The sequence below is a fragment of the Camellia sinensis genome, chromosome 13, assembly GCF_055761805.1.
Source record: "Camellia sinensis isolate YWXY chromosome 13, ASM5576180v1, whole genome shotgun sequence".
NCBI lineage: Eukaryota > Viridiplantae > Streptophyta > Magnoliopsida > Ericales > Theaceae > Camellia > Camellia sinensis.
This window is the reverse complement of record NC_138973.1, coordinates 98,220,179-98,246,281: the sequence shown is the minus strand read 5'-3', so window position 1 is coordinate 98,246,281 and position 26,103 is coordinate 98,220,179. Positions and strand designations below refer to the sequence as shown.

Below are 26,103 nucleotides of genomic sequence, written 5' to 3'. Positions count from 1 at the left end.
GGAGATGTTTGTACTTCATAACAAGGCAGTGTTGTCTGTGTTAGGGAAAATCGATGTGATTCCCCACAAGTAAATCAATCAATGAGAATAAAACTAATGCGGAAAAATTAAATCAAGAGCAACACAAGAATTTTTACGTGGTTCCCTCAATGTGAGGTACGTCCACGGGATCGAAATCCGATTCCACTATCAACCAAATAAGTTCCAAACGATTACAAACGAGACACTAATGGTCTCACAAAACCACCCTCAGGTGAATTCCAAATAATCACAAAAAACAAAGAGGAAAGACCTCACCAAATAGATGAACCAAAATCTTCAGAACGAGACTTGAAGAAGACCCCAAGAATTTCACCCAAAACAAAAACCGAAACGCTTCAAAATAGAGCACCAATCAAAGCACACTGTTGTGTTGCTGGTTTGTGAAAGTAATACACAAAGCCACACCTTGAACCCAAATTGACTTTTCCAATCAATTATTCTATAGCAGCCGTACAACCCACTTTTCTTGGGAGAAACAATACCAAAATATGTATAGTGAATCTAGGGTTTTTAATTAAACTTTAGTTGTTCCAAATTGGATTAGGTCTCTAGAAAATTAGATATAATATATAAAAATATATTATACCTAAACCAAACCAAATTAAAACTCCTTTAGTAAATCAATTTGGTCCCACACTCCAATAAGGAGGTATACCCAACCGTCTGTGCTTCTGAAATGCAGGTCAAATGCAAGGTAGTGTTGCCATCTACTTGAAAGCTTAAACATGTGGTAACCTGATTCCTATAAGCAGCTAGTTTCAGGAAGGAAATACATCCTTCCTGTTGCGCCTAGGGCCTAGAAACTGTAATGGCCATGCAAATTTTAAACGTTTTATTTGGAGTCTAATTCTATGAACTTTTAAAAACAGTTTCACAATTCAGAAGCTTATAAAATTTTTATATGATATTCCCATTTGAATCTAGTATCATTGGAAAAATTTCTAGAATGAAAGGATGAATATTTAATTTTATAAAATTCATGGACTTATCAGTGTTTGATAAATTGACATAGCAGAATTTTTATGATCTAATTTCAGTTTTTTGTTTATTTTGAGTGTTAGACCATGACTTGAGATAAAGTTTGTTGGGTATAGTTTGATATATATGTGGGCCATGTTTGGTTTATGAGTGGAAACTTAATTCAAGAGCCATGATTTAGAATTAGTTTAATTTGAGTTAGTATAACCCATGTTTAACTGTTTGGTCAATTATAATTGTGTGAGTGGTGGGGACCATCTTGACTCCATTTAAAATATTTTGTACTATAATCTCAATTAGAGATTTATTTTAGATTGTTAAATTTCATTCATTTTGGACTCAATTGATTAAATTATGTCTCATGTATAATTGTTTGTTATTGTTATCATAAGAAAGCTACAAATATTTATGGTGTGTACCATCTAACGAAATATATATCTTACGTTGAGAAAAATTACATAATTTTGTTAATTATATTATAAAATACAATCCCGTTTGGTAGCTCGAAACTAATTGCCCCGAATGGCTCGAAAAGGAAAAACGACATCGTTTTGCCTTTTTTTTTTTTTTTCTTTTTTTGGGTCTTCGTCTTCCTTCCTCATCTTCTTTTTTTTTTAGTTTAATTTTTGCAACAGCGATTCGTAGCTCGAATTTACCAAGGCCCAAATGGCTCGAGGTGCCAAAACGACGTCGTTTTGGCCCCCTTTTTTTTTTTTTTCTTCTTCTTCTTCTTCTTCTTCCCCTCTCTTCCTTCCTCTTCTTCCTCTGTTCTGAATCCAAACTCAAACCTCTGGTCTGAATCCAAGCTCAAATCAAAATCAAAATCAAATTTTTTTTTTCTTTTTCCTTCTCCCTCTCTTCTTCCTTTTCTTCCTTTCCCCTCTCTTTTTCCTTCCTCTTCTGGCCGGCCAACAGATTTAAAAGAAAAGAAAGGAGGACGAACAGATTCGTAAAAAAAAAAAAAACAAAGTAAAGAACAGAGAGTAGAGAGAGGAGAACAGATCTGTGTGTGTATATACACAGATCTGTGTACACACACAGAGAACGGTAACCCAAAATCAAATCAAAACCAAAACCCACAAAATCAAAAAAAAAATCAAAACTCAAAATCAAAACCAAACCAAACATTTGGATAATTTTTTTTCCCTCTCTGAAACTGGTAACAGAGAGGTGAAAGAAATAGAGAAAAGGAAAGAGAGAGAGAGAGAGAGAGAGAGAGAGAGAGAGAGAGAGCCCACCATTGCAGTTGAGAAGGAAGAAGAAGAAGAGAACCATGACAGAGGAGGAGAATAGAGAAGAGAGAGAGAGAGAGAGAGAGAGGGGGGAGGTCGGGCCATTCGAGCCCTTCTTTTCTCGAGCTACGTAGCTTTACTCTAAACATGTATACATAGATGTATATATATACACATAAATTGAGAGGTGCAAGCCACGTGGGCTTCCCCCCCTCCTTTCCCTTTTCTTTATTTATTTATTATTTTTTCCTTCTTTTCGTTCTTTTGAGCAAACTGTTTCCGTATGTCTCTCTGTCTCCCTCTCTCGGCTCTTCTTTCTCTCTCACTCTCTTAAATTTTCACCATTGTTGCTCAAGCTTTGAGCTTAGAGTGGGAGTTCTTATAGTGAGATTTTGCACAATCTTTGTAAGGGGAAGTTGGAGAGCTCGTCGTACTCTTCGCAATGGTAGTCTCGGATTCTTGATCCAGCAAGCTTTGCCTTTTTCAGATTTGCTTTCTTCACATTTTGAGGTACGGATTTCTTTGATTCTCTTCAATATATCATTATAGATGGATATGTGGTACTTTTTATTGAATAAAAAAAAAGGGAGTTTATAAGTGATTTTTCAAAATACATGTGGATGAGATTTAGGATTTTGAATCATATAGTTTAATGTTATATTTTGTTGTTGATTATGGAAATTTGAAGCTAAAAGAACATGTTTATGATGGTTGGAATAAAAAAAAAATCACATATCATTATAGATGGATATGTGGTACTTCTTATTGAATAAAAAAAAAAAGGGAGTTTATAAGTGATTTTTCAAAATATATGTGGATGAGATTTAGGGTTTTGAATCATATAGTTTAATGTTATATTTTGTTGTTGATTATGGAAATTTGAAGCTAAAAGAACATGTTTATGATGGTTGGAATAAAAAGCCCTAATTTTTAATTTAATGTTTATGAGAATGAAAAGAAAAGATGATTTATTTATTTATTTTATACATAAATATTGAGTCATGTTGATTTTTTTTTTTTTTTTGTGAATAAGAAATGTGAAATGGAAAGAGAATGAAATTTCAATGGTTGATCTTGTGAAGTCTTGGTTAATATATGGTGAATTGATGCTATTAAAAATTAGTTGTGAAGTCTAAAATAAAATAAATAAATAAAAATAAAAATGAAGAAAATAAAAAAAAAAAACATAATTTTTATTGATGGTTATGTAGTACAAAAAGGTTTATGTTTATGAATAGTTGAGCTGGTTATTGTTCTTGGTCAATTGAAAAAAAAATAAAAAAAAATGTGATAGTTAAAAAATAATTAATAGATTATTGTAATAATCATTGTGAACTAGAAATGGAAAGAAGAGAGAGAATGAAATGAATGATTATCATGAAATTGGCCTACGTTTGTAGACACAAATTTTAAAACATGAAGTGTTTCAACACATTTCAAAATTTTATGTTACAAATGTCCACTGTTTAGTTTTTTGACTAAACAGTGTTGATTATTTGAATAGCAGGTTCTTATTTCCGATCTGTATTTCAGATCGTTAATTACACATTTTATGCAAAATGAAACCTCTGATTAATGAAGAACAAAATAAACAACAAAAGACAATTTTAAAAAAAGAAAATATTTTATTGCGATTGTTATGGGTTTTGAACCCTCGAATACAAAATACAGTTTGGGTTTGGAACCCTTTACCTATTCATCGCCATTAGCGTAGGTTCTTGTATTCTCTAGGCTTCTCTTCTGTAACGCCCTCAAAATAATAACATTAAACCCAACAAATAAGACAAGCGTTGATAGATAAACTAACCACCTTCTATCATTCATTAGAATTCCATTACATAAGTATTACATGTTAATCCCATAACAAAATGCCCTACGGGCTTACAGCTTTCCAAGTTAACACTTGGTTACAACAAAGAGGTCTAACTCGTTTACACATTAAGCCCTTGGCTTGAAATTACATGTAACACATCAAAAGTAAAACGACAAACTATGCCCGCCACTAGCCTCCCAGCTATGTCCTTGGAGGTGGCATGCTTCCTGTACCTGAAAATGATATTCCCATATAGGGTGAGCCACAGCCCAGTAGAAATACACTAAACCAACCATGAACAATGACTAAAACATTAGCAATTGATAGTTGGTCAACACTGATTCAATCACATAAATTACATATTTATGTCAACGACTTACAAGTCCCAATTACTTTTCATTTTTCCTTTTTCAACAGATAAGCATGCTAGCTCTATCATCATTTCCACAGATATGTATAAAAACTATATCTCACATTCAGATAAGCATAAAAGCTATATCCACATTCTCAACAGATATGTATATCAACAATATCCACAGATAAGCATACAAGCTGTATCCACACTCTACAACAGATATGTATATCAACAATATCCACAGATAAGCATACAAGCTGTATCCACACTTCACTTCACAAAGATAAGCATATGAGCTCTATCTTCACTTCTCTAGACAAGCATATGAGCTCTGTCTACGGAGTACATCCCCTATCTCCTCCAAATACCTATCCGGTTTAGAGGTCCATCCCCTATCTTCCCCTAAACCGCGGAGTACATCCCCTATCTCCTCCTCTACACACAACGTATATAAACACATTGGTTCTATATACAATCACACAATACAAACAATTAATGTATTCTAGCAACTGTCAAGTTTCATAACACATTCCATTGATTAGTTTCAGTTTGCCTAATCAACTTACATTGTCTACAACAATCACGACTATCCTCCACCGATAGCCCAAAGCAGTTATTTCTAAAACGGAAAATAAATGCACAAATGGATATTCAATCAACATTTCATTTCCTCATTTCTCACCAATTAATTACCCCAATTAATTAAACAATGTAATTAGGCCATTTTCCATAATTACCATTTCAACCCTTAGGTCCCATTTTCATCAATGATTCAACAATCATTCCATTTTTCTATGCCAAACATGCATCTAGGATTTATTATGAATAAAACCCCAACCTTTGTAAAATTACACAAAAGCCCAAACCTTTACAAGATTACCCAACCAAGCCCAACATCTCAAAATACCAAAATTTAAAGACAAAACCCATAGAGAGGAGTAGGTTATCCCTACCTCAAATTCGGAGTTCCAAAGGAGAAGACGACAAAACCCAACGTGCTCCAAAACCCGAGATTCTCAGATTAAGATGAAGCCCTCGACGATCATCAACTTTTTTGTAAAGGCCAAAGGTGAGTAGATCACTCCTACTAGATCAAAACCTAGAGAGAAGGTAGTATCTAGAGTGAGAGGCTCAACAATGGTGATTTTGGAAAAGTAAGAGAGAGAAGAGAAAGCAAAAAGTGATTTGAAAAGTCACAACTTCGGAACTTAACCCAGGTCTACGCTCGAGCGTAAAACACCCCGCTCGAGCGGCCACTCACAGACTTACGCTCGAGCGGCCAACCTCCCGCTCGAGCGCAGAATGCACTCGCTCAGCACTTTTGCAGAAACAGACCTACGCTCGAGCTCCCAACCCTACGCTCGAGCTCACAACACTGCACAACAAGATACTGGATGGATGTATTCCCCGCTCGAGCGCCAACACCTCCGCTCGAGCGTACAGGCCAAAAATCTGGGCAACTAGTTTTGGTTTCTAAACTCAACCAACCTGAAACAAACCTGCCCAACACATCCCATAACTCAAATACTAAGTAAAAGGATGCAAACAAGATGATAGACAACTACCAACATCCACAGACACATGTCCGGATCACTATACAACAAGGGTAAACCCGGGATCGCTATAACCTCCCCCCCTTAAAGAATTTCGCCCCCGAAATTAAGCACAAGTTGCAAAACAAGCTTTCCTCCATTTTAAACAGTGTTACACTTGAACAGTCAACAATTCGACCCATTACCGGTCATCCCATCCCTTTAACAAGAGACATATCACAATATGTAAACAACATATGTACTTTCAACATGCATCAACATTATGCACTATCCTTCCAATTTCAACAATATATTTAACACATATAATGTCACTTTCAACTTCCATATTAGGCAAGTTCCAAAACATACTTCCAATAACCAAAACATTTTCAATGTTTCACAACTTAAGACATATATCAAAGCTCTTAAGTTCAACAAGATGTAAAATTTAAACATAAGATTACATATCAACAAACAAGTCCGGATATTCCTCACGGACTTCCAACTCACGTTCCCAAGTGGCTTCCTCCACTCCGTGATGTTTCCACAAGACTTTCACCAAAGGAATGGTCTTGCCACGCAGGACCTGATCCCGCCTATCCAAGACCCGAACCGGTCTCTCCTCATACGAGGCATCCTCATCTACCTCTAAATCAGTCCAATCCAACACATGTGATGGATCTGGCTCATACTTCCGAAGCATACTCACATGAAACACGTCATGCACTCCGGACAACTGCGGCGGTAAGGCTAACCGATAAGCAACCTCACCTATCCTTTCAAGGATCTCAAAAGGACCAATAAACCGAGGGGATAATTTCCCACTCTTCCCAAACCTCATCAGGCCTCGCCTAGGTGATATCTTCAGAAAGACATGATCACCTACCTCAAACGCCAAAGGCCTCCTCCTACGGTCGGCATAACTCTTTTGTCGACTCTGGGCTGTAACAAGCCTCCTACGGATAAGCTCAACTTTCTCCGTCGTCTCCCTAACTAACTCTGGACCCAACAAAGGTGCATCACCCACCTCGGCCCAACAAACTGGAGACCTACACGGTCGGCCATACAAGGCCTCAAACGGTGCCATACCGATGCTAGACTGAAAACTGTTGTTGTAGGCAAACTCTACCAATGGCAAGTGCCTCTCCCACGTCCCACTGAAGTCCAGGACACAACCCCGAAGCATATCCTCGAGGATCTGAATAGTACGCTCGGACTGCCCGTCAGTCTGAGGATGATAAGCCGTACTAAAGGTCAACTTAGTGCCCAAGGCACTCTGCAAACTCTGCCACAACCTAGCAGTAAAACGAGGATCTCTATCTGAGACGATCGTCACTGGGACCCCGTGCAATCTCACTACGTCCCGAATATACAAATCGGCAAGATGATCTACCGAATCTCTCACGCGCATAGGAATAAAGTGCGCCGACTTAGTCAACCGGTCTACAACCACCCAAATAGCATCACTACCCCGTTGAGTCCTCGGAAGACCTACAACGAAGTCCATAGTGACATGCTCCCACTTCCACTCGGCAATAGGCAAGGGTTGCAACAAACCCGCTGGCCTCTGATGCTCGGCCTTCACTTGCTGGCAGGTAAGGCATTTCGATACGAAGACAGCCACATCTCTCTTCATACCCCTCCACCAAAACTGGCGGCTCAAATCCTGATACATCTTAGTGCCTCCCGGATGCACCGCAAGGCGCGAATGATGAAACTCTCGGAGTACTTCCTCTCGGCAAGACTCCGGTACAAACAAACGGTCTCGGTATCTCACACTCAGGTCGGGATACACCGTCAAACCCTTCTCAACTTTCCCACTGGAGATCTTCTCTCGGAGGGATTCTACCTCAAGGTCACCTCTCTGTGCCTCTAACACTCTAATCAAAAGTGTAGGCTGCGCAACAACAGAAAACAAGGCCGCAGCCTCAACAGATTCGCCCAGTAGCAAATCAAACTCGCCAAGTGCTCCCAACATCTCCCATTCCCGGATGGCTATACCAGCAACATCACTAATGGTCTTCCTACTAAGGGCATCGGCCACAACATTGGCCTTTCCCGGATGATAATGCAACTCAAAATCATAATCCTCGATGAACTCCATCCATCTCCTCTGCCTCAAATTCAAGTCTCTCTGTGTAAACAGATACTTCAAACTCTTATGATCCGAGAATACCTCGAACTTCTCACCATAAAGGTAGTGCCTCCAGACTTTCAAGGCAAAGATCACTGCTGCTAACTCTAGGTCGTGAGTAGGGTAATTCTTCTCGTGTATTTTCAACTGACGTGAGCCATAAGCTACCACTTTCCCCTCTTGCATCAACACACAACCCAAACCCTCTCGTGAGGCATCACAATAAACCGCATAACCCAACCCTCTCTCCGGAATAATCAATACCGGAGCGGTGGTCAATCTAACTTTCAGCTCTTGGAACGACTTTTCACAAGTCTCACTCCACACAAACTTGACTCCCTTCCGAGTCAGTCTAGTCAACGGTGACGCTAACCTGGAGAAATCTTTCACAAACCGACGGTAATACCCAGCTAATCCCAGAAAACTGCGGATCTCAAACACACTCTTAGGCTGTGCCCAATCTTGCACTGCCTCAACCTTGGATGTATCAACAGACACCCCTTCCCCGGATACCACGTGGCCTAAGAATTTGACTTCCCTCAGCCAGAACTCACACTTCCCTAACTTGGCATACAGCCTATGGGCTCTAAGTAACTCAAGCACCACTCTCATGTGTGCCTCGTGCTCCTCCTCAGAAGACGAATAGATAAGGATGTCGTCCACGAAGACAACCACAAATCGGTCTAAGAACTCCCGGAAAATCCGGTTCATCAAGTCCATAAAGACTGCCGGTGCATTGGTAAGCCCGAATGGCATCACCAGAAACTCGTAATGGCCATACCGCGTACGGAATGCCGTCTTAGGAATATCTTCCTCCCTAACCCTCAACTGATGGTAACCCGATCTCAAGTCTATCTTAGAGAAACAACGGGAACCCTTCAACTGGTCAAACAAATCATCTATACGGGGCATAGGATACTTATTCTTAACCGTAGCCCGATTCAACTTCCGGTAGTCTATACACAATCTCAAGGCACCATCTTTCTTTTTAACAAAGAGGGCCGGTGCTCCCCACGGTGAAACACTAGGGCGAACAAAGCCCTTATCAAGCAATTCCTGGAGCTGAACTTTCAACTCAACCAACTCTGCTGGAGCAAAACGGTAAGGTGCCATAGAAATCGGCGCCGTACCAGGCACTAAATCAATAGAGAACTCTATCTCTCGGTGAGGTGGCAAACTAACAAGATCTTCGGGAAAGACATCCGAATACTCACAAACCACCCTCGGTAACACAACCTGGGTCTCACCACTCTCACCACTATCAAAACTGGCAAGTAGACTACTAAGTTCACTTCGCCCTCGCGAATCATACCCCGGTGGCAAAACACTACCAACCCGGTCTCCCAAGAAATGGAACCACTCCCCGCTCAAGGTACACAATGTAACCCTCTGGCGGTAGCAATCAATAACAGCCCGGTATGACGATAACCAGTCCATACCCAAAATAACATCAAAACCCTTCATGGGCATGACAACAAACGGAAAAGGAAGCCTATAATCGGCGACCTCTATATCACATCCTCTAACACCCTGTTTCAAGATCAACTCACCACCCAAAGGCGACACCACACAAATAGGAGATGCTAACTGTGCTAACTCCAATTCCAAAACAGATGCAAATGCAGCAGATACAAAAGAATGAGATGCACCCGTGTCTATCAACACACTAGCAACTGAATTGCAAAACAGAAAAGTACCTCTCACTACTGATGGAGCTGGTACTAAATCCTGCGCGGTAACAGCATACACGCGCCCCGTAGGCCCCTGGTCTACCTGCTCACCCCTCGGAGCAAAAGACTGCTGCACAGACTGGGATGACGAAGCTCCCGGATTGGCCCTCGAGGCCTGCACAGACTGAGCTGGCTGAAAACCCTGCGTCTGCCTAGAACCAGACGCTCCCGAAGTGGCACTCAACTGTGGGCAAAACCTCTTCATGTGCCCAGGTTGTCCACACTGATAACAAATCAAGAGCTGCCCCCTGCCCAAACTCTGACTCGGCGGTCTAGCTGAAGAAAAAGCAGCTTTCTGACCCCCACCCTTCTGCGGGCAAACAGATACCTTGTGACCCAGCTGGCCACACTTGTAACAGGTGAATTCTCCCTGACTGCCTCTCCCCGAGCCTACACTAGGCACTGGAAAGGTCGATCTAGAGACTGCACCCTGAGACTGCTGAGGGTTAGAACCCCTCTGCCTCCTGCCATCATTCTGACTATCCTGGCTCCTCTTGGAGCCTCTCTGACCCTCATCCTCCTCCTGCATCATAAGCTCCATATGAGCTGTAGCATCCACTAGGTGTCTATACTCTCGAATATAAGACCCACCAATTCTCAACTTGAGGCCCCGCCTCAACTTCCGCTCAAACTCATAGCAACGGCGTTCCTCAGACGCCACCAGTTCAGGTGCAAACCTAGACAGACTGGTAAAAGTAGCCTCAAACTCGGCCACTGACAAGCCCTGCTGATTAAGCCGGCTAAACTGATCCCTCAGCTTCTCCCTAGCTGCTGCTGATAAAAACCTCTCCTGAAAAGCATTCACAAACGCCTCCCAAGTACCACCAACACGAGCTTTCTCGTACTTCCACCATTGACCCGCATCTCCCTTCAGTTGGAAGGATGCCAAGGTCACTTTCAGTGCTCCGTCCTCGATGCCAAGCATCTCAAACGTCTTCGTTGTCTGTTCGAGCCATTCATCTGCCTTAAGCGGCTCTTTAGGATCCCCGATAAACTCGTCCGGATTACACCGGAAGAACTCCCTCTTCAAGAAAGAAGGCCCTGCCTCAGCTGCCTGATTCCCAGCTCTAAGAATACCCAAGGCTCCTGCTATCTCTCTGGCCAAGGCACCCATAGCCTGCTGACCTACTGGCTCAGCCACATTGGCCTGCCCAACTCCCTCCTGCACTGCCGGAATCTCACCCTGTAACGGTACTTCCTGCCTCGCAGGTCTACCACGCCTAGCACCTCTTCCTCGTCCTGACATCCTAATAAAGGCAACACAGAACGTTAGCACATTCATAGGTGTGCCGAAACTAATCACTCACGTCCTAATGCATGGACAACTGTAATTCACTCCACATAAGCACATAAACACATAAGCACTTACGAATTTCATTTCCGGATAATGATAGTCCCGAGACGTTACTAGAGTTCCGGTTAGAAACAGCGTTGATCAAGTGCTTTTCCAACAAGACTCCCAGAAACTCAAGGATCCAATCAACATCCTAGAAATTAAATCCCATACCCACATAGTCACATAAGCATGTTATCAAATAAACACATAGCATATGGTACTACATCTACGTCTCTATCAAGCGAGACAAACCCATTGTGATCCTAATCACTTCCCACGTACCCAAAGTATTCGAACCCGGTACGCTCTGATACCAAGTTGTAACGCCCTCAAAATAATAACATTAAACCCAACAAATAAGACAAGCGTTGATAGATAAACTAACCACCTTCTATCATTCATTAGAATTCCATTACATAAGTATTACATGTTAATCCCATAACAAAATGCCCTACGGGCTTACAGCTTTCCAAGTTAACACTTGGTTACAACAAAGAGGTCTAACTCGTTTACACATTAAGCCCTTGGCTTGAAATTACATGTAACACATCAAAAGTAAAACGACAAACTATGCCCGCCACTAGCCTCCCAGCTATGTCCTTGGAGGTGGCATGCTTCCTGTACCTGAAAATGATATTCCCATATAGGGTGAGCCACAGCCCAGTAGAAATACACTAAACCAACCATGAACAATGACTAAAACATTAGCAATTGATAGTTGGTCAACACTGATTCAATCACATAAATTACATATTTATGTCAACGACTTACAAGTCCCAATTACTTTTCATTTTTCCTTTTTCAACAGATAAGCATGCTAGCTCTATCATCATTTCCACAGATATGTATAAAAACTATATCTCACATTCAGATAAGCATAAAAGCTATATCCACATTCTCAACAGATATGTATATCAACAATATCCACAGATAAGCATACAAGCTGTATCCACACTCTACAACAGATATGTATATCAACAATATCCACAGATAAGCATACAAGCTGTATCCACACTTCACTTCACAAAGATAAGCATATGAGCTCTATCTTCACTTCTCTAGACAAGCATATGAGCTCTGTCTACGGAGTACATCCCCTATCTCCTCCAAATACCTATCCGGTTTAGAGGTCCATCCCCTATCTTCCCCTAAACCGCGGAGTACATCCCCTATCTCCTCCTCTACACACAACGTATATAAACACATTGGTTCTATATACAATCACACAATACAAACAATTAATGTATTCTAGCAACTGTCAAGTTTCATAACACATTCCATTGATTAGTTTCAGTTTGCCTAATCAACTTACATTGTCTACAACAATCACGACTATCCTCCACCGATAGCCCAAAGCAGTTATTTCTAAAACGGAAAATAAATGCACAAATGGATATTCAATCAACATTTCATTTCCTCATTTCTCACCAATTAATTACCCCAATTAATTAAACAATGTAATTAGGCCATTTTCCATAATTACCATTTCAACCCTTAGGTCCCATTTTCATCAATGATTCAACAATCATTCCATTTTTCTATGCCAAACATGCATCTAGGATTTATTATGAATAAAACCCCAACCTTTGTAAAATTACACAAAAGCCCAAACCTTTACAAGATTACCCAACCAAGCCCAACATCTCAAAATACCAAAATTTAAAGACAAAACCCATAGAGAGGAGTAGGTTATCCCTACCTCAAATTCGGAGTTCCAAAGGAGAAGACGACAAAACCCAACGTGCTCCAAAACCCGAGATTCTCAGATTAAGATGAAGCCCTCGACGATCATCAACTTTTTTGTAAAGGCCAAAGGTGAGTAGATCACTCCTACTAGATCAAAACCTAGAGAGAAGGTAGTATCTAGAGTGAGAGGCTCAACAATGGTGATTTTGGAAAAGTAAGAGAGAGAAGAGAAAGCAAAAAGTGATTTGAAAAGTCACAACTTCGGAACTTAACCCAGGTCTACGCTCGAGCGTAAAACACCCCGCTCGAGCGGCCACTCACAGACTTACGCTCGAGCGGCCAACCTCCCGCTCGAGCGCAGAATGCACTCGCTCAGCACTTTTGCAGAAACAGACCTACGCTCGAGCTCCCAACCCTACGCTCGAGCTCACAACACTGCACAACAAGATACTGGATGGATGTATTCCCCGCTCGAGCGCCAACACCTCCGCTCGAGCGTACAGGCCAAAAATCTGGGCAACTAGTTTTGGTTTCTAAACTCAACCAACCTGAAACAAACCTGCCCAACACATCCCATAACTCAAATACTAAGTAAAAGGATGCAAACAAGATGATAGACAACTACCAACATCCACAGACACATGTCCGGATCACTATACAACAAGGGTAAACCCGGGATCGCTATATCTTCTTTCTTGTAACGATTTGTTTAGCTCTCAATTTCTTTCTCTCTCTCTCTGATCTTTTTCACTTCTGATTTCTTTCTGTCTTGTGTGATGGTCCTCATATTTATGGAGGGCCATCAGGTGATAGGATTGCTTCATCTTCAATTTGAATTTCAAATTGAATGATAGCGCCTATTTAATAATCATGCTATCTGGTTAATCGTATATTTGATTAGCCATTTGAATTTTGAATAATAGCGCTATCTGGTTAATCGTATATTTGATTAACCGGATTGATCTTTGGGGTTTCATCCTGTGTGGTGTCTTTGCTGTAGGCTCTACAGGTGTCATCTTTCGTAGGCTCCACGTGTCACTTGAGCATCTTGAATAACGTCGTTGAGATACAACGTTGTTTTATTTATGTACTTCAACGGATCATGTTGATCTTTTTAGGAAGTGATTACCTACAACTTTTCTATAGGCTCTATACGTGTCATAAATTTAGTTGAAATTTATGTGCCAACAAATGCCCCTCGTGACTTGCACAAGTGAATTTTCTTAACTGTGCGAGTCACGACAATTTGGCACTTTTATCTGGATGATCTTTAAGTCTTTGATGGGATTATTTCTGTGTTTTGGTCCCTGGCCTTTTTTTTTTTTTTTTTTTTTGGGTTGACGACTCTTTGACCTTTTATTTATTTATTTTTTTTTGAAGGGTCATGAGTAAGGTCCAATATTTAATTGGGCATTTCCTTTTGTGGGCCTCCAATTTGCCGCCAATTTTTTTTGCGGTAGAGATTTTTATTTTTATTTTTAGCCTAACATGGATTTTTTAGACCATCATGAATCTTTCCTTTTTTAGGCCACCATTTTTTTTATTGGTTTTTTTTTTCTTTTGTGGACCTCCAACTTGCCACCATTTTTTTTTATTTATTTTATTATTATTATTATTTTTAGGCCATCATAGACCTTTCCTTTTCTAGGCCATGGTTTTTTTCTAGACCATCATGGACCTTTCCTTTTCTAGGCCACTATTTTTTTAATTGGGCCTTTTCTTTTGTGGGCCTCCAACTTGCCACCATTTTTTTTTTTTACAGTAGATTTTATTATTTTTTTTATTTTTTCTAGGCCATCATGAACCTTTCCTTTTCTAGGTCACTATTTTTAATTGGGACTTTTTTTTTTTTTTTGTGGGCCTTCAACTTGCCACTTATTATTTTTAGGATTTTTTTTTTTTTACAACATATATATATATATATATATATATTTTAGGAGTTTGGGATTGGCATTGGTAAGATTTCTAATCCTATACAAACTCTTACTTAGTATTTCAAATCCTACATAAACTCTTGCTTCTTTGAAGTATTTTAGGAGACCACTACCTCTTTTCTTAAGCAAGACTTTTCCTTTATATTACACCTTTTCAGATATTTTTTCCCTGCAGCCCTTTTTTCCCCTACAGATTTTTTTCAGCAGATTTTTTTTCTTCCAGAAAATTTCCAGCAACTTTTTTTTTTTTTTCCAACAAAAGCTGTTCTTCTTGTACTTTAAAGAAGGCACCAAAAGAAATCCTTCAAATTTCTTTTAATCCGGTATAATTCCCTATTTTTTGCTTCTCTTTTTTAACAGCATATATTTGTTTATTAGCTTTTTTTTTTTTTTTTTTTTGCAATTGAAAGTTTTATATTTTTTTATACAAAGACTGGCGAAGATTGAAACTGCGTACTGCTACCTAATTGGCATTACCATTTGTAGAGCAGACATAAATTGAGAGAGCAGATTCTGGTCAATGATGATAAGTTCAGAATATTTTTTTTTTTTTTATCCCAAAAGTTTTGAACTTCCTTCACCATCTTTTCGTAGACTATTTGGATGACTTTTCTTTATCTAAATAGGACAAGCCTCATTGGAGTTACCAAACTTTCAATCAGCCGTTGGAGTCATGTTATGATCAAGATTGTGTCCTTGGATTTTTTTATTTTTTATTTTATTTTATTTTTTAGCCATGAGCCCAAAGACTTTTCCTGCTACCCTTTTTATAGCAGCAGATTTTGTTAAAAAATATATATATATATTAACAGACCTTTTTTTTTTTTTTAATCTAATCTAAATCTAATCTAATTAAAGCCAGAAAAATATAAACACACTTTTTTTTTTAATCTAATTAAAGCCATAAAAATATAAACAGACTTTTTTTTTTTTTTAAATCTAATCTAATCAAAGCCTGCCCCCTCATGATTCGTGCAAGTGAATTTTAATTGTACGAATTATGATTTTTTTTTTTTTTTGCAATTATTTTACACCTTTTCCCCTCTTTTGCAGGCAACACGCAAGGCGTCAGAGTTTGTTTGCAGGTATCATTGCTATTTCCAACCTAATGGCAATGAGTGGCTTGAATCCTTGGCAGTGATTGTGTCCTTTCACCCCAATGGCTTGAATCCTTGGCAGTGATTGTGTCCTTTCACCCCAATGGCTTCAATCCTTGGCAGTGATTGTGTCCTTTCACCCTAACGGCTTAAATCCTTGGCAGTGAATGTGTCCGTCACCCCAACGGCCTGAAACCTTGGCAGTGATTGTGTCCGTCACCCCAACGACTTGAGTTCTTGGCAGTGAATGTGTCCTTTCACCCCAACGGCTTGAAACCTTGGCAGTGATTGTGTCCGTCACCCCAACGGCTTGAGTTCTTGGCAGTGATTTTGTCCGTCACCCCAACGGCTTGAGTCCTTGGCAGTGAATGTGTCCGTCACCCCAACGGCTTGAAACCTTGACAGTGATTGTGTCCGTCACCCCAACTGCTTGAGTTCTTGGCAGTGATTGTGTCTGTCACCCCAACGGCTTGAGTTCTTGGCAGTGATTGTGTCCGTCACCCCAACGACTTGAGTCCTTGGCAGTGATTGTGTCCCTCACCCCAACGGCTTGGGTCCTTGGCAGTGAACGTGTCCATCACCCCAACGGCTTGGGTCCTTGGCAGTGAACGTGTCCATCACCCCAACGGATTGGGTCCTTGGCAGTGAACGTGTCCGTCACCCCAACAGATTGAGTCCTTGGCAGTGAACGTGCCCGTCACCCCAACGGATTGGGTCCTTGGCAGTGAACGTGTCCGTCACCCCAACGGATTGAGTCCTTGGCAGTGAACGTGTCCGTCACCCCAACGGATTGAGTCCTTGGCAGTGAACGTGTCCGTCACCCCAACGGATTGGGTCCTTGGCAGTGATTGTGTCCGTCACCCCAACGGCTTGGGTCCTTGGCAGTGAACGTGTCCGTCACCCCAACGGCTTGAGTTCTTGGCCAAGGGGCTTTTGTTAATCTCTTTATATTATGACATTTTGCCTTCACTAACCATTTTTTATTTTATTTTATTTTATTTTATTTTATATATATATATATATTTTATTTAGGAAGCATGGACAAGACCCTTGAATATCTTCGACGTGACGAGAGGGATGTACTGGACAAATCTGGTCCGAAAATAATTCGGCAAAAACCTATCACTGCGTTATTGTCACCCACCGAGTTGGACCCTACATCCCTTTACATACGGCTTCCGAAGACTTGGTTTATACAGGAATTCGAAACTGCTGTGAGATTCTCGAGAAAGGGCACTCAAAATCAATTGGTTCATTCCCTGTCTCAATCCTTCGTCCATTTTCTGAGGACCTTGACTGCTCTGAATTTAATACTCTTCTCAAGAGAATGAAGCATGAAAAACTGAAGTGGGATAATTCCTTTAATGTCCGTGGCATTTCTACCCATTTGCAATCCCCCATATGGATTTTTTGGTTGAATGACGTTCTTTCCACATTTGCCCCTATTTTGAAGAAATGTGGGATTTATGCTGCAATCTATGTACCCCAATTTGCATATGCTAGGAATGTCTCCTTGCTCAAAGGATTCTTAGAGCGGTGGTCACCCGATACTAACACTTTCCACACCATTTATGGCGAACTTGGGATATCTTTATGGGACCTTCATCGCATTAGCGGGCTCCCCATTCGTGGTGAGTTTTATGAAGAGTTTACCCCATCCAATGACATTTTATATTCGTCCCAGACATCCAAGGCGTGCCGTGGGCTTTTCAACATTTATGCCAGCTCTGTTCAATCCAAGAAGTTTAACCACTGGACTTTTAAATTCATTGACGAATCCCCAACTTCGATCAGTGGGTTTCAACGAAAGGATAGAATTCCTGATGATGTGTATCTTTCCGGTTTTTTGGCGAGCTGGCTTAGCGGATTTGTTTTCCCTCACTCTTCTGGGGAAATTCGTCCGACGACCTTTCATGTAGCCACCAAAATGGCAGGTGGAACCTTATTTAGCCTGGCCATCCCCGTCCTTGCATACCTCTATCATTCTCTTGGTAAAATGGCATCATCATCTTCACCTGGGAAGGAAAATATTCAAGGTCCTTTACATTACTTTTTTGGATGGATTTCACTATATTTTGTCAAGACTTACTCTCATGGGGATCCTCAGTTGATTTGTCCAATTCCTGATATTCATTTCATGCCATATCTTGGGTTTATTGGAAACCAATCGGCAGCCCAGTTTTTTAATGATAAATTTCCATTTGTGGACTCTCTCCTAACTTATCGTACGGAGTGTCAGTTTAGGGATCTTACCCATGAAAGTGAACCTTCAGGCATTCTGGTCGACTCTGAAAGGATATCATCTTTCCATCTTGGCTATCTTATATCTTTGAGGCAAGGGGTTTTAACTTTTAAAATGGGATTTAATTTCATTTCTGAACCGTACTCCCCTAACCGATTCGGTCGTCAATTTGGGTTTGCTCAAGCGTGCCCTACACCGCTTAATGTATCTTGTCGGCAACCCTCTGAGTGGGCTAAATTTTATTACAACTGGCGCCATATGCTACGCTGTGGTACAAAAGTCTCATTGGAGTTACCAGGCTCCCGATCTACTTCTCACGTAACCATGCCTTATGCCAATTGGTGGTTGGGAACTTCCTTTACCGTGCTTCAATATGTTACTCATTCCCAGTCGAAATCTTCACGCAAGAGAAAACTAGATATGTCAATTAAAGACCGAAAGACGAAAAATCCTCCTTACTCTAGAGCTAGGTCATCATCTTCACCTATTGCTCTGGAAGCATCATCACTTCAGAGAATGGATAATAGTCGACCACTTATTGCTCCTTCTCGATCTAGTTACTCGGCTTCAGATCTCCTTCATCTTTTCGAGGATATGTGTAATTCTCAATTTAAAATGAGATTTAGCTTTGAGCAAGCAGATTCTGGTCCCCAATTTTCTAGTCTCGCAAAGCTTTTTCCAGAGACTATGTCTATCAGTGATTGTACAGGAACTTCCCAACCCACTGTAGCGACCAAAACCCCAATGGATCAATTTCGCACATACTTGTACTCTTTTCTTGAAGATAAAGATGAGAATATGATTCAAGAACTCTTTGAGGGAGATGGGTATGAATTAACTGCCTTGGGTCGTATTCGCATTAAGAGTGTTGAAATTCCTTCTCGTACCAAATCTTTTGATTGTTCTCTCAATGGAAGTAACGAGAGTGAAGATGAGTTTTATGACTACACCCCTCTTTTGGATGGCACACCGACTAAGATGAGTAAATTGCCCTCAGCAAATGTAGCTTTTTCTTCTCCTTCGAACGAGCCATCCAAGCTATTGGAGAAAGGTATAGCTTTTTTTTTTTTTTTTTTTTTTTTTTTTTTTTTTAATACCTTTCATTTTCTTAGGCAGTGCGCCTCGGACTTCCCCAGCTGCCTCGCATATGCCATTGGCTACCTTTAAGGGTATTCTTATTTATTCTTTGTACCTTATTTTATTTCATCATGTATAGATAGTCAAGGAATTCTTTTCTCTTTAGATCATGCCACATTGCAAAATCCATGGTCCACTTGTGGGAATCACAACTTGTCTCCTCCTCCACCTAAGTCTCTTCCAGCTGTACACCAAGGTATACTTCATTCATATATATATATATATTGTTTTTACCTTCTATGTTTTCATTGAGTATCTCTTTCTATTTGCACAGAAAGTACTTCTGACACATTGGAAGAGACAGACGAAATTAATTCTGATACTTCGGAAGAAGCCCAAATTCTTGCAGACTTACTTGAAGCAAATGGGGTTAACAAATTATTTGACAAACTTGAAGCACCCTTTGCTTCATCTGGCCTTCTTTTGGGAACTTCCTCTAACGAAGCAGCCACCCATATTCAGAAAGGTCTTACTATTTCTCTCCAATCAATGACGGATGTTAATGGCATGATTGCTGTAGCAAACAACGTTTTCATGATTTTAAAGAGTTTGGGTGTAGACTTCATCTCCTTTTATGAGAAGGTGAAGATATTCCTTGGGTGCTTTGCTTTGAAAACCCAACTTGCAGACTCTTCAAACTTGTCTACTGCAGAATTTGAGGCCCAATATTGTGAGAAGAAGCTTCATTTCGACAAAGTTTCTGGCGAACATGAACAATTGTCTGCTTCAATTATCAAGTCGGATGAGTAGATTGCGGGTCTTAATCAAAGGATTATTCAAACCAAAGAGTTACTCAAACAACTTGAAGAGGAATTGTCATCCACCCAAGCGGAACATGCATCCTTTATGTGTGATTTTGCACAAGCTTCCGAGAGTGTTTCTAAATCAGAAGAAGATGTGCAAACTGCTCTGAATGTTTTGAGCCAACACAAGAAGAAGAATGGACAACATAGTGTTGTGGAACGTGCTTTTGAAAGGGCTAAGGCTTCTCTTAATGAATGAATGCACTTTTATTATTTTTTATTCATCCGAACATAATGTACTTATGAAATTTCGCTCAGTGATGGATTTATTTGTTATTCGAAATTTCTCAATACAATACATTGATTTGTCTTATTTTAGCCGTACACAAAAGATTTACTTGTTATATGAAATTTCTCAATACAATACATTTATTTGTCTTATTTTGGCCGTACACAGTTTATACTCTTGCGGGCCAAGAGTATCCAATGTTTTATCACCTTAGATTTTGGTGAGGTATTTTAGCAGTTTAACCACATACAATACCGTTGGTGGTTTTTTTGACTTTTGTTTGGCCGTACACAGTTTATACTCTTGCGGGCCAGGAGTATCTAATGTTTTATCACCTTAGATTTCGGTGAGGTATTTTAGCAGTTTAACCACATACAATACCGTTGGTGGGTTTTTTTTTTTTTTTTTTCTTTTGCCCTTTTTTTTTTTGCCCTAACTCTTGCCTAGGCCGCCCTTTCGGGTTTTCAACCTAGCAGGCTTTCTTAAGGGTAATATCTCTTCAAGAACCTTGCATTGGTTGGGGGAATGATTCTGTCACTATCCATCGTTATCAACAAATAGGCCCCATTAGAGTAAACCTTCTCAATCACATAAGGTCCTTCCCATTTGGGCTCAAGCTTTCCTTTGGTTCTTCATGAGACTACTATGGGTGTTCTAACCATTAGTACCAAGTCTCCCTTTTTAAAGGAACGAAGCCTCACTCTTTTATTGAATGCATTTGCCATCCTTTGTTGGTAGATTTCCAAGTTCTGTTGAGCATACAACCTTCTTTCATCCAGGGTCTCCAGTTCAGCCAACCTCACTCTTGCACTTTCATCTTCCGTTAAGGACTCTTGTATTGCCATTCGTAATGATGGTATTTGAACCTCAAGTGGTAACACTGCTTCTCCTCCAAAAACCAACGAATAAGGGGTTGCTTGAGTAGGAGTTCTGTGCGAAGTTCGATAAGCCCACAAAGCTTTTGTAACTTTTCGTGCCAAGCTTTTTTGTTCTTATCCACCATCTTCTTAAGAATTTTGCACAATGTCTTGTTGAAAGCTTCTGCCAAACCATTGGCAGGTGCATGATATCTTGATGAATGGTTGTTTTTGATTTTGTACTTGGCAAATAACTTGTTCAAAGCATCACTCCTGAATGGCTGTCCATTATCCATGATGATACTTTCTAGAATCCCAAACCTGTAAATGATATGGGTTCGGATGAACTCGGAAACAGCTGTGCTTTTTATATCCTTTAAAGCCACAGCCTCAGCCCATTTTGAAAAATAGTCAGTTGCAGCTAGGATGTATCGATATCCTGCTGAAGATGGAGGTACAAAAGGACCAATAATGTCCATACCCCATGCTGTAAATGGCCAAGAACAAGTTGTTAAATGTAAAGGCTCTGGGGGTTGGTGGAGAAAGTTCCCATGGAATTGGCAGACTTGGCATCTTCGAGCATAATTTATGCAATCTGCAATCATAGTCAGCCAATAGTATCCCAACCGTTTTAGCTGCATATGTAATTTAGGACCACTTTGGTGTGCCCCACATACACCTGCATGTATTTCTGCCATTACCTCTTGAATACGCTCCTTGGCTATACACCGCATGAACATTCCATCCAAAGACCTTTTGTATAACGTTCCATCTTTCCACAGGACGAATTTGGTAGCCCTGCGTCTCACTTCAATTCTTTTTACTTTATCTTCAGGTAGCCTACCATGTTGGAGGTAAGCTATGAATGGTTCTCGCCAATCCTTCTCGCTTTCTCCTTTTGTGGTGACAACCATGATTGGAACCAAGTCAGAAACCTCTTTTAAAGGTTGTAACACCCTTCTTTCACCTACCGTGATAGTAATTGTTTTACTATCTGGTAGGGTGAGTGATGTAGCCAAACTTGCAAGTGAATCAGCTCGAGCATTTGTTCTTCTCTTCACATGGAAAATATGTGTTTTTCTGAATTGCGAAAGCAATTGATCAGCCCTTTCATGATACGGGATGAGACTTGTTTTCTTAACAATGTATTCTCCACGAAGTTGCTTTACCACCAGTTCCGAATCTCCATAAATTGAGAGTTCTTCAATAGGAATTTGTAATGCCAATTCTAATCCAGCAATTACAACTTCATATTCTGCCTCATTATTGGAGCATCCTTCACTTAAGGCGAAAGAATGGGTGATTATAGCATTGTCTGGAGTCACAAACACAATTCCAATTCCAGCTTTATTGTTTTTAGGATTTTCTTGCTTTTTGCCATCTGGACTCCTTGAAGCTCCATCAAAATACATCTCCCATCCTTTATGAATTTCTACTTGCATAACCTCTTCATCTGGTAAATCAGTTACTAGAGGTGAGTCATCAGGTATAGGATGTGCTGCCAAAAAATCTGCTAGAGCCTGCCCCTTTACAGCTCTTTGGGGAACATATTCAATTGCGAATTGTTGGAGAATTACAGCCCACTTTGCAATTTTCCCTGAAAGTATGGGCCGTGAAAGTATATATTTCAAGGGGTCTGCTCTTGATATCAACTTGACTTCGTGTTCCAAGACATAGTGCTTTAGTTTTTGCAAGGCGAACACCAAGGCAAGACATGTCTTTTCGATAGGGGAGTAATTGACCTCTGTCCCAACCAAAGTACGACTCAAGTAATACAAGGCATTTTCTTTCCCATGCTCATTATGTTGTGCCAACAATGCCCCTAACGAACTATCCAAGGCTGTTATGTACAACAAAAGTGGTTTTTCTTTTATTGGGCTCATAAGTACTGGAGGCTTCAAAAGATACTCCTTCATACTATTAAAAGCATTTTGGCATTGCTAATCCCATTCAAATGGAACACCCTTTTTCATCAATCTTGAGAACGGAAAACATCGACCAGCCAAGTTAGAAATAAATCTTCTGATATAGGCCAATCTCCCTTGTAGCCCCTTCAATTCCCTTAAATTTCGTGGAGGAGGCATTTCGGCAATAGCTTTAATCTTGGTAGGGTCAATTTCAATCCCTTTGTTTCGAACCACAAACCCAAGAAATTTTCCTGATGAAACTCCAAATGCACATTTTAGTGGGTTCATCTTGAGTTTGTACCTCCTCAAACGTTCGAAGATTTTTCTCAAATCTTCCACATGGTTTTCCTTTTCCTTTGTCTTGACGACGAGATCATCAACATAGCATTCGATGGTGTCATGGAGCATATCACCAAAAATTATAGTCGTCGCCCTTTGATACGTGGCCCCAGCATTTTTCAGGCCAAAAGGCATTACCTTATAGCAAAAGACTCCTTTCGGAGTCCTGAATGCAGTCATTTCTTCATCTTTAGGTGCCATTCGGATTTGATTGTATCCTGAGTATCCATCCATAAAAGACAAGGTTTCATACCCAGTAGTTGTATCTACAAGAAGTTCAGTGATAGGCAAAGGAAAGTCATCTTTAGGACAAGCCTCATTGAGATCACGGAAATCAATGCAAACCCTGATTTGACCATTCTTTTTCTTGACTGGCACTATGTTTGCTAGCCAGGTTGGATATTTGACTTCTCTGATGAATCCTGCATTGATAAGCTTGTCGACTTCGGCTTCAATTTGGGCTGTAAGCTCTGGCCGAGTTCGCCTTTGAGGCTGTTTAACTGGCCGTTTCTCAGGGTGAATTGCAAGCTTATGGACTGCAATCTCTGGATTAAGACCAGGCATCTCACTGTAGTTCCATGCAAATATGTCACGATAATCCCTTAAAAAGGAAATTTATTGCCGAGCTTCTTCTTCCTTTAAATTTGCACTAATGAAGGTTGGTTTGTTTTCTCCTTCATCACCTAGATTTATTTCACGAAGGTCATCCACGGTGGCTTGGCCTCCCGCTTCAAATTCTGTTGGTGCAGGTTGAGCTTCATCTTGGTCAACATCTTCCAACACATCTTGAGTGATAGTCATGTTTACTGGAAATTTTTCCTCATTCCCCTGATAGCCTAACCCCTCTGTCCTGGCGGTGATAATACCGCCTTGCTGGATAGCCTGCCTCTGTGAAGGTGTTAATGCAAAGTCAAAGGGTGTCATTGTTCTTGGTATTTTTTCAGGATCTAAACCAACTTTTACCAACATCTGTGTGATTTCTGCACTGAAGGTAGGCTTCTCAAAACTCGAGATGTTTTCTTCTGGCATTTGTTCAATTTTCACTTTTTGTTCAACATCTCCAAGCGAGTGGAATATGATGGGTTTCGACCCTTTTCCTTTAGAAGGGACCACAATCTTATTATATTTTTCCACATAGGTGCATTCTGTCCTCCTTAATGGCAACGTGAACTCACCCTTGAGATCCAAAATTGGATTTATTGGGGCTAGAGCCTTTGCCCCCAGTTTCCTTTCGGACTTTGGCACATATCGAAAAGTTCTTTTTGTTGAAACTGGAGTAGACTCTAGAGCGTCTTTGACATTCGGAGTATCTTCAGACTTCTTCACATCTTTTCCCTTTCTTTGTGAAGTCTTTGTATAGAAGCGAGCATCAGCATAGTAGGCCTCTACTTCTCCAAATGGATCATTGTTAGCCATAATTGTCCCCTCTTTTTTGGGTGAAGGCAATGGGTACTTAATACATTGGTGATAAGTTAATGGCACTGCATGATGATTATGCATCCATGGTTTCCCAAGCAAAGCATTATAAGAGGTGTCTACATCAATAACCAAGAACTCAGTGCTTTCTTCAATATCCCCAAACTTGGTTTGTAATTCAATTTTCCCCATTGGGCATTGCTCATTCTGATTAAATCCTTGAATGACCAAACGACTTGGGCGAAGTTGTGAAATTTGAACCCCTAATAAATTTAAGGCCCTCCGAGGCAGAAGGTTCACCGCAGATCCTCCATCAAAGGCCGATTATGGTCTGTCATTTCAGCACACATGTCTTTGTCACCAAAAGTTACCATAGCCATGCATGTAGTTGCCTTCTCTTGATTTCTACCCTCAATTTCTTTGTGGAAATCCTCTGGCTTGGACAGGGCATATATTAAAGACTTTCGAAGCTTTGGAGACATTTTTAGTGCATCATATACGCTCAACAATGCTGGAATTTTCTTTAGATGAGCTAGTACATCATATTTCACTTGCTCTTCCTCCAGCAAAACTTGTGGAACTTCCGACGTTTGAGGGTCCTGAGGATTTCGTAATTTCCTCCGGTAGGTCAAATAAGTCTGGCATACTTCAGCAACCGCCTTTTCGTTGACCTCAACTTCTTTTATTCCCTCACTTATTTGGACCATGTTAACTGGTCTAGCTGCAGGGTGATCATCATCATCAGTCACTTCTCCATCTTCTTGGAGCTGCACTCTTCTCCCATTTCTTAGGTACCGGGAATCACGCCTATAAAAGCATTGAGATTCTTCAAAACCATTCTTCATGGCCTCCCAACTAGGCACCATGACTCCATCGAGGGAGCAATACCAGTCAAAGGCGATCCCCTCTAAGGAAAGGGGGAATTGTTTTAGGCAAAGTGCTTCATTTTGAGTTGTTTCTCCACACTGTTTCAAAAAACGCCTAATATGTTTTTGAGGATCTCCATACCCCTCATATAGGACAAAATTTGGAAGTTCATATCCTTCAGGAAATGGTGTTTGCTCTACCCATAAAGGGAACAAACCCCTTGGGCAATAAGTGCCCATCTCTCGAAGGTCAAGGGCAGTTTCAATCTTCTCCTGAATTGTGCCTTCTATGAAATCATATGTTTGAGAAGATGCACCTTCGTCATCCAAATTTTCTGACATCTCAATTTCTATTGGCTATGGTTTATAAAATGTCCTATAGAATCAATCAGCCATGGTGTCCCAATCTGGGATTGAATTAGGTGGCAGGCTGAAGTA

The 26,103-nt window shown here is 40.4% G+C and overlaps 1 protein-coding gene, 1 long non-coding RNA gene and 1 pseudogene across 2 annotated transcripts; 2 read left to right on the top strand and 1 right to left on the bottom strand.

The window, feature by feature from the left end:
* LOC145805581 (uncharacterized) overlaps positions 1-26,103 on the top strand; it is a 166,886-nt pseudogene that overhangs the window by 123,092 nt on the left and 17,691 nt on the right.
* LOC145806334 (uncharacterized) lies at positions 15,803-17,608 on the bottom strand. Its single transcript, XR_014349298.1, has 2 exons — positions 17,470-17,608; positions 15,803-16,706 (listed from the first exon to the last, which is right to left on the bottom strand). It is a non-coding gene; the product is annotated as an uncharacterized LOC145806334 (long non-coding RNA).
* LOC145806333 (uncharacterized) lies at positions 16,693-20,360 on the top strand. Its single transcript, XM_082902973.1, has 4 exons — positions 16,693-19,162; positions 19,224-19,280; positions 19,355-19,444; positions 19,523-20,360. Exons 1-4 carry the CDS (start codon positions 17,197-17,199, stop codon positions 19,996-19,998), a joined length of 2,589 nt encoding a protein of 862 aa, XP_082759099.1. The 5' UTR covers positions 16,693-17,196; the 3' UTR covers positions 19,999-20,360.

What these genes read in the sequence shown, in the direction of transcription:
- LOC145806333 (XM_082902973.1), top strand. Translation starts at nt 17,197, where the DNA reads ATGAAGCATGAAAAACTGAAGTGGGATAATTCCTTTAATGTCCGTGGC. An exon ending in ATCCAAGCTATTGGAGAAAG is followed by an intron (nt 19,163 to 19,223) that starts GTATAGCTTTTT and finishes TCATTTTCTTAG; the next exon opens with GCAGTGCGCCTCGGACTTCC. An exon ending in TCTTCCAGCTGTACACCAAG is followed by an intron (nt 19,445 to 19,522) that starts GTATACTTCATT and finishes CTATTTGCACAG; the next exon opens with AAAGTACTTCTGACACATTG.